Genomic DNA, 13797 nt, shown 5'->3' on the forward strand with positions numbered 1-13797 from the left:
GCTGGTATCAATATTTTGCTGCACTATATTGACGTAATTTTGTGAGAAAATTCGATTGGGCGCGGTCCGAATACGCTGCGAGCAACGGATCGAAAGTTACAGTCAAAAAACGAGAACCTGCGTTTTTGACATTTTTCAGCTGGTGCTTGTTCCATCGTAATTTCTCTGCTGCTGGTCCTACGCTCTTTTTGCTGCGTTTTCTGAGTTCCTTGGGGTTCAATTAGTCCAGAAATGGTCGCACAAATCGAATCTGAGACAAAAAATTTTTTGCCCAAAAAAAAAGTAAGGCTAACCCCTTTGTATTTTTGGCGAAAATTTTCACGATTTTGAAAAGTGCTGGAATCAATATTTTGCTGCACTATATCGACGTAATTTTGTGAGAAAATTCGATTGGGCGCGGTCCGAATACGCTGCGAGCAACGGATCGAAAGTTACAGTCAAAAAACTAGAACCTGCGTTTTTGACATTTTTCAGCTGGTGCTCTTTTCATCGTCATTTCTTTCCTAGTGGTCCCACGCTCATTTTGCTGCATTTTCTGAGTTGCTTGGGGTTCAATTAGTCTAGAAATGGTCACACAAATCGAATCCGAGACAAAAAATTTTTTACCCAAAAAAAAAGTAAGGCTAACCCCTCTGTATTTTTGGCGAAAATTTTCACGATTTTGAAAAGTACTGGAATCAATATTTTGCTGCACTATATGGACGTAATTTTGTGAGAAAATTCGATTAGGTGCGGTCCGAATACGCTGCGAGCAACGGATTAAGAGTTACTCGCGAGAAACGAGTTTTTCTTTGTAATGGTTTTACGCTAGAGCGAGTTGAATTAGGAAATCGAAATACATGAATTCGACGTAGAAAAGATTTTGTAAAATAGAATATCTGATATTCTATCAAAGCATCTGATAACAACAAAATATTATTAGTTTTTCGTCATATGTCTCGTCGCGTATTCTAGTTTCAGAGATTGTGGGATTAGCTCGGAAAGATCATAGGGCGAGTAGTTGGAAAAAGGAAATCAGATTCCATAATAAAGCAAATAATAATACTACAAAATCGATTATCTAAGTTTACTGTTATATTTGTACATAATATTTGATATATCATAATAACAAGAAAAATACTGAATCAAACAGATGCCATATTTGGTGTATCACATGCAGCGTATCAGTTATGACGTGATTCACTGACTAACGAGTTTGTTTAAAAACTAATCATATCGAAAACCTATTCCAGATGGTACAATTCATACACAAAACAGTCAAACAAGTTAGCGTATACGCATAGCTAAGATAGAAATTATTAGAAAGTCGAGACAACGTCATAAAGTTTTGTATCTTACTCACTAGTCACTTGAGACACGTGAAAAAACTGACTATATATACGCGTAACAGCTATCAACTCGTTGATGGGATAATGCAACAATTTCTTCGAAAATTAAACATACTATCCGCGAGTTCATCACAATCGTCGTCAATTTCACCGTGTGAGAATTACTTGATGGCATCAAGTGAATATAACTGAAACTTCAGTCATCATCCAACTGAATTTTTTGATATGATTGACACGTTAGAGGAATGAAGCACAAAATATAATTCCAACAGTATGTAAAGTATTTAGAATAATTCGCACGCTCGACTGGGTCGCATATCGAAAAAAAGATATAAACAATATGGTAAGAAGAATCTATGCTTTCTTTATACGGCACATGTAACTCGTGATATTACGAGTCTACTTGTTCTTCACCAAGGTACTCTTTACAACTATTTATGTATACGATAATATTTTTATGTTTAAACAATCAAGAAATAAACTAAATAGGTAATAATAATAATAATAATAATAATAATAATAATAATAATAATAGCAATAATGACAATAGTAAATTAGTCAACAAACAAATAATATTACTTCTGAAAAAGAAAACTTGGTATACATATATCGTGACGAAAAATACTAAGGAAACGTCTTTGAGTGACGGCCATCGTAGACAGACATACCTACTACTGCCGTGTAACATTGTAGACTATTACTTATATTTAAAAAGAAATGAGCAATTAATTGAAGTGTAAAGTAAATTTATAGTAAGTTCTTTAGTAAGTTTAAATCAGGATAACCCATTATGGGAGAAGACCGACAACAAAATGAAAAAAAAAAAATGAGAAATGGCATACCGATGCATGAATTACACGTGTATAAACGAAAATAATCATCATAATCGTACACATGATAATCATAAATCATAATCATTATCAGGAAGACAATACCACGAAATATACGTAATTCTTCTTTGCCGTCTTATTGTTTATTTAGTGTTTTTCTTTTTTTCTCTCATTTTCGTATTTATGCAACGTGCAATAATACAGTACACTCTCGCATAAAGAGGTATATAGTCGTTAAATTTAAATTAATTTTTTTTTTTTTGTTGACAAAATAATACATAAATAACTAAATGAAATCATATTCTAGAATAAATATCTATCACAAAAGGCTCGTTTACTGTATGGCTCTTGTGGTTGATAACGCGTATATCCTCGTAATCTATAATAGCCATAAATTGCTAACAATTACGAAATCTGCGGGTATTGCGTTGAAGGGTGGCTACAATAAGATACTACAAAAATATTAGAAAAGCGGAAATAGTTTGAAGAGCCTGAGAATAAAAAATTCTTATTTTCTATACGTACATTATTATTTTAGAATTTTTTTGTTTAGGCGCTTCAGGCTTCACTTTCATTATCAGACTTACCAGGTATTATACTTCCTGACGAAGTTGTTAATAGTTTTGTTTGTTTCTTTCTCTTTTGTTTTTTTAATACATACAAAAATATCATATATTCTCAGGCTTCTCTTTATTTTACGCACATATTATAATACCGAATTTTGCCTTGAATAGTTATTCGAAATTTGAAGGTACTTTTTTCATCATACCCGCAGACCCGTAATTTATTGTACGTACAATAATACACAGTGATACAATCAATATCCATCGTCTCTAACTCTTAATATATACAAATTATAATGTCATCAATGCACGCGGTTTTTTAATGACTGTGCCTTTCTTCTTCTTCTTTTAAACGTTCACATCTGTATATATCGCAGGGCTTTTGGTACAGGCCACTTATGTCGTACCTCACCGGTGTGCTAAAGAACTCGATTATAGGTATAATTATTCACGTACAAAATACGTCCATGTATCGATTCGAGCAATCATCGAAAGGGTTTATCCTCGATAATAATAGCTTAATTGAATCACACGTCTTAATATTAAAACTTCAACAATACTTGACTTGTTTTAAGTGGTATTTGTTTGTAATGCTGCCATGTTTCTGTGTTTGTGTGTGTCTGTCTGTCTGTGTGTTTGTTTGTTGCGTGCTGCCTGCATGCATCCTGCCTGTTTACGTGTATCTATTACTATGAAGTTTTCTCTACACTAAGAAAACTATCTGCAAGGAATCACTATTACTAATCTTGTTCTGACTCGTTGCAGGAGTTTCAAAAATACTATGTGTTATTCATTATTGTTTCTCTCTTCCTCATCATTTCCTTAAACTTAAACGTTTTCTGTTTTCTTCGTCTATCGCCAATATTATACAATTGTTAACCCAATGTTTATTCCTCTCCATCTTCATCTCATTCGCGAATCCAACCATACGGCTTTATGTTCACAGAATTTTCATCATTCGCTACTGATTCTGACTGCTCCTCTTCTAGCCGTTCGTGATTTGTGTAACCCAAAAGAGGATCCGAGCCACAAATATTTTCCACCTCCTCATTATTTGTAGAGGAAGTGACGATTTCCTCTGGAAACAAAAGGTTGATAATTATGACAATACACTTTTTTAGACGTTACATAATTCAAAAACTCATAAATGTTGGGTGAAACGCATGCAATTCCTTCTGCGGCAGCCAATCACTAACCAGGAAGGCATAGTTGAAGCTGATCACTGCTTGGATTAGTGCTGTCTCCCGTACCACTGTCTTTGCTGTGTTGGGAACTGGTGTCCAGGTAGAGATGAGTTTGAGCTTCAGTTAGTACTGGTGCAGTAGTAATTACTTGAAATTGTTGCGGGGCACTCTGATTAATACTGAGACGTCGTCGGGTTTGGTATATTATAACGACCCAAACGACTGAAGTACCTACGGCACAGCAAACTACAGTAATGATAATTATCCCCAGCATATCGTCTTCGTTAACCACTGAACCCGAAACTGAAACAAGAAATTAAAATAATATGAATAATAGGAAAACCAATGCTATGCAAACTATGAAAAGGGTAGGACTATCGCCAGACCATCACTTATGTTGTACTTCTAGTTTTCCACGGTTCAAATTTACCTGGGTTTATGGTAAGATGCGATGTGCCGACAGCTGTACCAAACGAATTATTCATTTGGCATTCGTAACTACCAGCGTCACTAGGAATAGTATCAACGATAATAAGGAGCTGATCTTCAGCAGTAAAAAAGTGACGTTCAGTGGTCTGCAGAGGGCTACCATTTTTTCGCCACAATAATTTTGGCCGAGGATATCCGCTCGCCATACACTCCAAAACGATTGATTCACCGACAATTATTTCCTTATTTTCCATTGGTTTGACAAACGACGGTGTTTCTAGTATGAAAAAAGTAGGGATGTTTTTCTTAAATGCTTACAATTCTCTTCTCTAACGCTGATCGACGAGCATATCTGTTCACTTTTGCAATACCAAACAGACAATTACTTACCACTTATGGTAAGACTAGCGTTCGCTACGATGGTACCAGCCAAGTTTTGCGCCGTACAAGAATAGACCCCAGTGTCGGCGACTTTGAAGTCTACTATGAACAATTCATCGTCCGACGGCATCATGTACATCCGCCTTTCTCTAGCAGCCGGAAAATCGTTCCCGCCGTCTTTCTGCCAGGCTATCTGTGGGGTCGGTTGACCTTTTGCTGCGCAAACCAACTTGGCAGTCCGACCTGCCGGCACTTGCATATCTTGCGGATTTTTCGTAAATGACGGATACACTGTGTGGGGCAAAAATTTAACACAACATATAATAAAACTGCGATCAGAACCGAAGAAAGAGATAATAGTGTTAGACGACGTCGTCGGTGAAGGAGTAACACTCACCAAGGACGCTTATTTTAGCCTTAGCTGAGTACGTTGTCCCATAATCATTGCTGACCATACATTGATACCTTCCTGCATCCGCATGAGTTACATTCGTCAAATACAAGCTTGACAAAGCTTCTGTTATCCCACGCTCCAGAGAATCAGTGTCAACTTTGATATCGAAATTTTGCATCTCAGCGTTGTCGTGCTTCCATGTAAATCGAAGTGGAGTGTTCGCAGTGCTGGTAGCACGGCAATACAGCGTCACGTTATCTCCTTTTATGCTCATTTGAGTTTTTGGTTCGCCAATAATCAGTGGCTTTGGATGCTCGTCTGAAATATTTACCAAAAATTTCCTTATTAACGTCTGTAAATTTTTCTAAACGAATCAACTATTTTATTTATCTTAATTTTTTTATGTTTACACCTACCGCAAGTAAAATTTGTGCGATGAAGTTCAGTCAACAGCGTTCCTTTCAACGCGCTGGGATACCCACACCGAACTCTTGCCTCGCTGTACTTGTGGCTGCGTAACCAAATGCTCAGCCACTGGAGTCCGCAGTCACAAAGTAAAGTGTCTGTAATGAATTTTTTTATTTTTTTATCAATAAAATGAAACCGAAACTTGGGAAATCAGAATAAAACGAAAAGTATTATCATCAAATTGCTAACCAGACTTCATTCTTAATCTAGACAAATTTGGCATAGAAATAAGTGCGTTCTCCGCAATGCTTGTTATGTTGTTCCCATTCAAATCCAACTCTATGAGTCTCATCAAACCGACAAAAGAGTTCTTGTTTATAGATTTGATGCGATTTAAAGCAAGTCCCAGTTTCTCCAAATTTATCAACGGTGCGAAAGCCCCGTTAATATCTTCCACCATGTAAGATATCTTGTTTTCGTTAAGCTCGCTGTAAACACAAAATGAAAATAAGCGTAAATCATCACTGTGAAATAGCAGTCAAGTAAACTGCTTTCAACCACAGTCGTGAAAAGCTTTGGGATCAATATAACTGCTTACAGTATCCTTAGGTTTGGTGTATTGTTGAAAGCACCATCTGCGATGAAAGTGATTTTATTATGATCCAATTTAAGTTGTTCAAGTTTACCCAAGAACTGGAAGGTTCCTTGATCAATCGATACCAGTTCGTTGTGCGACAAGTCACTGAAAGTGGTAAATTAGACACTTATTCCAATACAGTATATTCATATATTTACATTTGCGTTCACCTACAGCAAAGAACAAAGTAGCACACTTTTTTCAAGTTTTTTAAGCGGGCCATTCAACAATCGCAGAAAAATATTAGAACATTAAAGAACTTTGCTGTGTGACTTTTATTCCTAAATATATAAAAGGGTGAATACTAACAGCTCGGTGATATTCTGGCAACATTCCCACGCCTGAGATTTAATCGCATCTATTTTATTGTGCGAAATGGTGAGCGTGTGGAGCTTCGAGAGTCCGAACAATCCACCGTTCATTACAACTGTCAACAAGTTGTGATCGAGTTGTAATACAGACAAATTGTTCAGACTGACAATCGCACCCGTGTCCAGAGACCTAATTTTATTCCTTTTCAATTTCAGCTGCTCCAAACTCGTCAAATTCTTAAAACTCAATCCCTGAATTTGTTCCAACTCATTCCTATTCAATTCCCTAAAAATCGAAAGACAAACATTTCATCATCTGTGAAAATGTATCGACGAAAGATGGTTAAAACAAACGAAAAAATACTTACAATATTCTCAGCTCAGCAAGGTTTGTGAACAAATCTTTTAGATGGGTCAGGCGATTTTTATTCAATCGCAATTCCTTCAGAGATGTAAGATTGTCCAAACTCCCATTTTCTATTACACGAATTTTGTTTGAGTTCAAATTTCTGAAAAGTAAGTCGATAAAGTAAAATTACATGCATCATTAATTCATAATGAAAAATCAGTAAATGTGTAATAAATTATGAACGAATACGTACAAGTATGTAAGGGAATTTGGAGCTAGGAAAGACTCTCTCTGGAGAACAGGTACATGGTTGCTGCTGAGGTCCAAGAACTGAAGTCTCGGCAAGTTTACTAAGGTCTGTCCATCTATGGACCGAACGAGATTGTGCGTCCTGTGATAAAAAGTTGATGATTGAATTTGATTTGAAAAATACAAATCTTAAGATTGGTTCACATGTGACACTTATCACTCGATGTTTTCATCTAGGAGTCAAAATAATTTTGCCCGAGATTTCTTTCGTATCGTAAGCTACCTTAATATTTGGAAGCGATAAATGTCAAACAAAAATTTGCTATGCCTGAAGAAATTTACTTACATTGAAAGATGGGTCAAATTTTTGAGCGAGTAAAGATTGGGTAAGGTCGTCAATTGATTTTTGTTGATTTTCAGTGCTCTTAATTGAGTCAAGCTATTCAGTGCTTCGCTCACATCGTCGCTTAATCGATTTTCACTTATATCTCTGAAATAGTTGCAGAAATTAGGTGAATTTAGTGGCGATTTGATGATAAATTCATTAATTTGGTAAAATGATTATTACTGCAGACAATTTTATTAATTCAATTACTACTCACAAAACCCTGAGCTTGGTGAGATGAATAAGAGCGTTGGATTCCAGTCTTGAAAAGTTATTTTTCTTCAACTCTCTGTAAGTATTGAAATGTTCTTCTTAAATAACAATTCCATGATGCAAATTTATCGCAATAAATTGAACAGAAAAGTACATAAGAGGAAATCTGTTTACATTGTACAGCAGAGTAAAATGATTCGCAGTGCAATAACAACGAGGTAACATAAGAGTCTTGTTAATTAATTTAACATTACTACTACTAATGATCCTACTCTTTATTGCCGATGAAAAAAAATTTGCACAATTCTTAATGCCGGGAATGTCCCACAGCTGATTAAACACGCCTTACCATCACAGTCACGTAAGTACTGATTAGGAGAATCGTAATGAAAATATTTCATCATTTGGCGTTAACTCCAAGAGAGAATATTAAAAACGCGTGTATACAAGGTTAAATATTTTCTGGTAAAATTAAGCATGCCTACTTGTTTGTTTCATATTTCTTTGGACAACGAACGGCAACAGCGTAATTGCGAAAGGTTTTTACAACTTTGGAATATTTTTACAAGTTTTTCAAACTGAAAATCTATTTTTTCTACGAATATGTTATAAAGGTCACGATATGTATACAAAGGGTAGAGTGTACTAATAAATTGAAATTTTTCAAGCATTTTGCAGTTTTACAGAGACTTTAATAGTGTGATCTTTAAATAACTAACTGAAAACACATTGCAAAAATATTTCAATCTAACAAATATTTGGGGGTCAATTACTATCACGCATAACTCTGTTAGTTTTCCCCCTTTTTTTTCTGATAACAACAATACTCGCAACATGTAGTTTCGAATTTCAACCGACAGAGAATAATAAACATTTGATAACTGTATTCTTGCAGAGATTACAGCTCAGAACAATGGTAGATACAAAACAGCTCGTATCTGGCTTTCGCAATATCGTTTCACATGGCAGAAAAAACAATTTGGAACGAAACAAGTAAAATTATTCAAAATATACGTGATGGATTGTTTATGTATAGTCTATGTGTCGAATGATAATTGGCTGCTGGGTAAATTATTTTCCACATTCATAATACACTATAGTCTATCGCATCATCGCGGGTTGAATAACTGACAAGTTTACTTTTGAAATATCAAATGTCAGTTGTTTGATTGACCTGTTTGTAACTTTTCTCTATCGGTACAGCATGCCATACCTATGATAGTGTTTAATCAGAGATCTCTGTAATCAACACAAGTGCTTTTATCAACTATTGGACAGCTTCTATCAGAAATATACGGGCCGAATTATATAGATAAAACTTCTCGCTAATGCGCAGCTCACAAATTTGTGATCAAGACATTCATCGTTACAAATAAGCTAACAGAATATCAATCGGACTGATAATTTAAGGTTCCTTGATAATTCCTTGTCCTCCAAACTGTAATGTTCCTACTCCGGAAGCAAATAATCATATCATGTGTTTATATATAAATATATACAGACGCATATGCACGAGACGATAGATATTACTGCACGACAACGCACAGGAGCGACCCTCCTTTGACCAAACCGTAAGAGGATTCAATCAATCTGTCCACTTACAGAGAACGACCCCTTGTTCCGTCTGGATTAATATAATAATATCCAGTTTAATTCCTGATAGTTCAATTTAAACCCACGGTCAGATAGACGCTGGTACATACAGTTCCAGAGTTATAGGGGCACGCATACTATAGGGAAAAAGAAAACCTATAAAGAACATAATCGCGTAGCTGCTCGAAAACACTAACAATCGGCCAATAAAGAAAACATTTTGTTTATTTACTCGTTAATCATCTTTCGTTCAACTCAAACAACAATCACTTACAGATCCTCGATCCATGGTGGTAAGTTGTTGGGTGCATCGATGAGCTGTAATCCGTTGCAGTTAACGACATTTCCCAGGCAATTACATTCCCTGGGGCACTGGAAGTCCAATTTGTTCAGTATACTCGAATCCTGCATAGGTTTGGCGCGAGTGTCATCGGCGCAAAACAACAGGACGAGCTGGGTAATGAAAATTACGTATCTCCTTCTCTTCCACCTTCGAGCCGAGCTCACCTCGCTCGATTCTGACATGATAAGACGTCTTCGTCTGCGCGTATTGCGTGCCTTCCGAGATGTCTGCCCGTCTCTCGCTCTCTCTCTCTCTCTCTCTATCTATCTCTCTTTCTCTCTCTTGCACTTTCGGCTACGTCGTCGTTGTATATCGGTTACACAACGAATAGAAAATACTACTTGCTAACCGCCGGACGTATTGCTGTATATACCACTAGGACCGTAGGCGATACCCCATAGCGATAAGCGGCGGCTGCTACTTCTGCTTCTGCTTCTGCTTCTGGTGCTGCGAGGCGGCCGTCGATTCAGCAGCATATCATCGAAATATCGCAAACGATAATGGCAATCTGCGAGTTACTGAAACAACGTGTGAACAGCCACTACGCGCGGTGCTGGTTTATTGATTCTTCGTAGGAAAAAACATTCCTCGCAATCACCACCACAACAATAACGAAGACGACGACGACGACCCACGCACTATCGTCGACACCATAACGACGCCCGTATTTTGAGCTCTACCAACCGACGACTACCGCCGCCGCCGCCGCTGATGCTGATGCTGCCCTTTACACATCCTTTACTCGGCTCAGTCACTGCTTAGTACCTGTTCACCCCGCTAACAATAAGTCGCGAGCCGCGGCGCTGTCGTCGAGTCGATTGCGCAGACGCAGAAAACGACACTTTTGGCCGTCTTGGACTTTCAGGTGCTGGTTGAATTGTAGAGCATAGACGTAACCGTGGGAGTTGAAGTTTTTTTTACCTCAACACTATTCTACACAACTTGAACACTATGAATTATGGACATTGAAGTTCGAACGATGATTATTATTATTCTTGACCGCTACAATCTAGAAATGCCGAAGGTATTGATTTACAACTGTTTCAGCTGAGAAATTCATACGCGTTTGTTTTTTTTTCGCAAAGTCTCATCCACTAATTTCAATTCGACGATATATTGTTGTGGTTATGATTATTATTTCTTGGTGCATGCGTTCTTTTGTTTCGTTTATCAATTTTGTTTAGATTTGAAGAAGAAATTGCAACAGTTGAATCCGTAGATTTTAGTTTACATCGTGTACCGCAGGCAGGTGAAGAACGAATTAACGCTACAGCAAAGTTGATGTTGAATGCGCCATTGCAGGCGGGCTTTGGGCACCGTTGCGTGACAAAACAAGGGTGGGGATAAGAGATTCACGCCTCACGGACAGCACACAGGCTCTAAGCCAGGAACGACGAGTGTATCCGCATCCAATAACCGCAGACTGGCACCGCACACCTCTGTAGATAATTTGATTATAGTTACGACCGCCGATCCTGATAGCGTGTTACTTGACACTGGCCGGAATTGAAATATACTTTGCGAATGACGGCGTTACTTCCAGTACCGGTAAACGGACACGACCAATACTCAAAACGAGAGTAACGAATATCCGAAAGAAAGCCAGTGGTGGATCAGCCTCTTGGCGGTTGTGCGGACACGGTCCATGATCGTCGGCGACGACGTCCGAGTCTGAACTGCTCATGGACGGCCACTACCACCATCAGAACAGGTAGAAAACCCGGCCCGACTCACAATCAAAGGAGTAGGCGAACAGCGGGGGCTCTACTCCACGCACACCGCGATGCTGGATGTGCGGGCTGCGGCTGCCATACGTAGGTGGTAGGTGCCGCAACCATTCTCTATTATACCGAAATGGAAGTAGGCATTCACGGGCAAACCGGGCAAGGAATAAAGCCGCTGGACCCGGCCAGGATTCCCCTCCCTCGAGAGTTTTATCGCCTCAATGCACCAGCATCTTTTCTCGTAGGCGCAACAAAGAGGAAGACGAAAAGAAAGAAGGAGCGGAGCGAGTCTTGGAACATCGACTTATAAAGCGCTAAACCTTAAAACGCCTTTCCAGTCTACCCAGCACACTGCAGCACACCGAGACCGTGCGTCGAGCCAGCCAGAGTTGGAATCGTTCGTCGAGGCCAAATCGAGGGGCCACCTATTGTTGCCGTATAAAATATTACCGTAGCTCTTGGAAATGATGTACATACTTGTTCTCTTTTTATTTGAACACGTGTTCCTTCGAAATAAAAAACGTTTGAATATAAAAAAGAAAATGCTAGTTGGAATGCAATTCACCCAAAATTACAAAAATTCGAGTATTAAACTCGTTAGGTCTCTACCTTATGTACACAGATGTATACATTATATATACAGTCTCGTTAAAAATAGTCACCTTGAAATAATCAGTCTCAATTCTAAACTCATCTCACGGTTTTACGTATTTTTACATTTAAATATGTACTAGGTGATTTTGTACAATCTACAGAATTGCTCTGCGATATGTAGCCCATTACAAGAAGACCGTGGCCGTCTAAAGCATAGCGTAGAATAGCCACTGTTGAGTAATATTTGAAATGATTTCATTTAAAATAGGCATTTAAAATATAAATGGCATTTTGCATTTAACATTTTAAGTGTTCTCAACCCATTAAGTAACCATTTACATTTACCCGTAAAAATTATGCTTTTGAAAGCATTATCCATTTTTCATTTAAAATGGATCTATTGAAGCATTTTACCCAGCAGTAAGAATAGTCCTGTAAAAATTTTCTAATTGGCGAAATAATCTTGATACATTAGTTCATATTCCGAACTCACTGTATTCGTGGAATGGATGGACAAATTTTCGTCTTTATAATAAGTGTCATAGGTATATTCCATCCGCTGATGAAATAGTCGAATGTATAAACGATGACTATTTATGCTATTCATTCGTTCAGAATGCACTAAGTGCGCGTTCATCTCTATTTTTGCAATCTAATGTAGAAGAATGTAGAAATACATAAGCAGTTTAGGAATGATATTCTAATCGAAATTGCGACCGGTGCATTTATAAACTTGAAACTGCGTCGCTCAATGTGTCCTTGCGACTCAGCTCAGAAAATATACGACTATAAGCGGACCGGGTCTAATCCGTGGCTCACAAATGTACCCTCGTCGGACTCGACGGACAATGCACTACTACCGGTGGTTTGTCAATTAGCTATGCCTAAGCACCACAAAACTCGCACCTGCGGTCTGCTGCTATTATTATTATTGCCCTCGAAACACCGATAAGGCTTTCTTCATTGCTTTGTATTTGACTAGTATTACTGCAACGCAAGTGTAACAATAATAAAATATTCGTTTCATGTATTGCGCCCGTAAGAGATAACAATACATATAACGTTACCATCCTACCTACTGGTATTGATCATTGATTTAGTAATAATTGGCCGGTTTCTTTTTTTATTTTACTAGAAAAAAAAAGGTTTACTAATAAGAATTTGCGCGTTGCGACGATGCAACACATGTATTCACTATCGCGCTGACTAAGCTGTTGAAAGTGTAATATAATATCAACGGCCGTCAGAATGAAACCGAATGCGCCCGTAACTTGTTAAGGCCCAAGTTACCAAAATTGAAATATAACGCGGGAAATGCGGCCGGACTGAGCAGTGCTGCACTCTACACGAAACATTGACCAAGAGGTTTTCTCATGTGATCGCGAGATCCCACTGTTCTCTATACCAACTGGATAGTGGACTGGGGCTGCTGAGTGAAACCATCGACATAGTAAAACCAATTGAGCAGCGCCATTTGCAACTTCTTTGACCCCAAATTTTCCGCGGGCAATAGAAATTTATACGCGACAGCCCGGTGTCAGTGACATACATTGTTTTGTAGGGAATCTATCTCATCGCATAGGGACATCATATACGAATGAATATGGGCAAATCGTAACATTCGACTTGTGGTAGGTATACGTAATAGCTGAAATATACGCCTCTTCTCAAAAACGTCTTTTTTCCATTTTAGGGTAGAAATAGTCCACAAAGAACGAAATGCTGATAAAATAGAGACGTTCATGGCATACATTATATTCGATTTATCAATAGCCCAAGCCTCAAACCCTGCACCCAATTAAATTTCACGCGGAGAATTTGTCACAAGTTTGCTTCGTTCCTCCGTCCTCCCAAATCCCCTGCCTATCTTCTAGTGGTTTCA

The 13797-nt window shown here is 38.1% G+C and overlaps 1 protein-coding gene across 1 annotated transcript; it reads right to left on the reverse strand.

Annotated features, from left to right (window-relative positions):
• Positions 1-1051: 1051 nt before the first annotated feature.
• On the reverse strand, positions 1052-11069 carry LOC124218888 (leucine-rich repeats and immunoglobulin-like domains protein 3). The gene is made up of 14 exons (XM_046625783.2): positions 9529-11069; positions 7666-7737; positions 7410-7553; positions 7068-7205; positions 6834-6974; positions 6464-6751; positions 6116-6259; positions 5767-6005; positions 5526-5672; positions 5113-5427; positions 4725-5006; positions 4336-4611; positions 3918-4208; positions 1052-3799 (listed from the first exon to the last, which is right to left on the reverse strand). The coding sequence occupies exons 1-14, from the start codon at positions 9777-9779 to the stop codon at positions 3630-3632; spliced, it is 2898 nt and encodes a 965-aa protein (XP_046481739.1). The 5' UTR covers positions 9780-11069; the 3' UTR covers positions 1052-3629.
• Positions 11070-13797: the final 2728 nt, after the last annotated feature.

The sequence above is a fragment of the Neodiprion pinetum genome, chromosome 5 (genome assembly GCF_021155775.2).
Source record: "Neodiprion pinetum isolate iyNeoPine1 chromosome 5, iyNeoPine1.2, whole genome shotgun sequence".
NCBI lineage: Eukaryota > Metazoa > Arthropoda > Insecta > Hymenoptera > Diprionidae > Neodiprion > Neodiprion pinetum.

What these genes read in the sequence shown, in the direction of transcription:
- LOC124218888 (XM_046625783.2), bottom strand. Translation starts at nt 9,779, where the DNA reads ATGTCAGAATCGAGCGAGGTGAGCTCGGCTCGAAGGTGGAAGAGAAGG. An exon ending in CTTGCTGAGCTGAGAATATT is followed by an intron (nt 6,752 to 6,833) that starts GTAAGTATTTTT and finishes TTCGATTTTTAG; the next exon opens with GGAATTGAATAGGAATGAGT. An exon ending in TCGCACAAATTTTACTTGCG is followed by an intron (nt 5,428 to 5,525) that starts GTAGGTGTAAAC and finishes TAAATATTTCAG; the next exon opens with ACGAGCATCCAAAGCCACTG.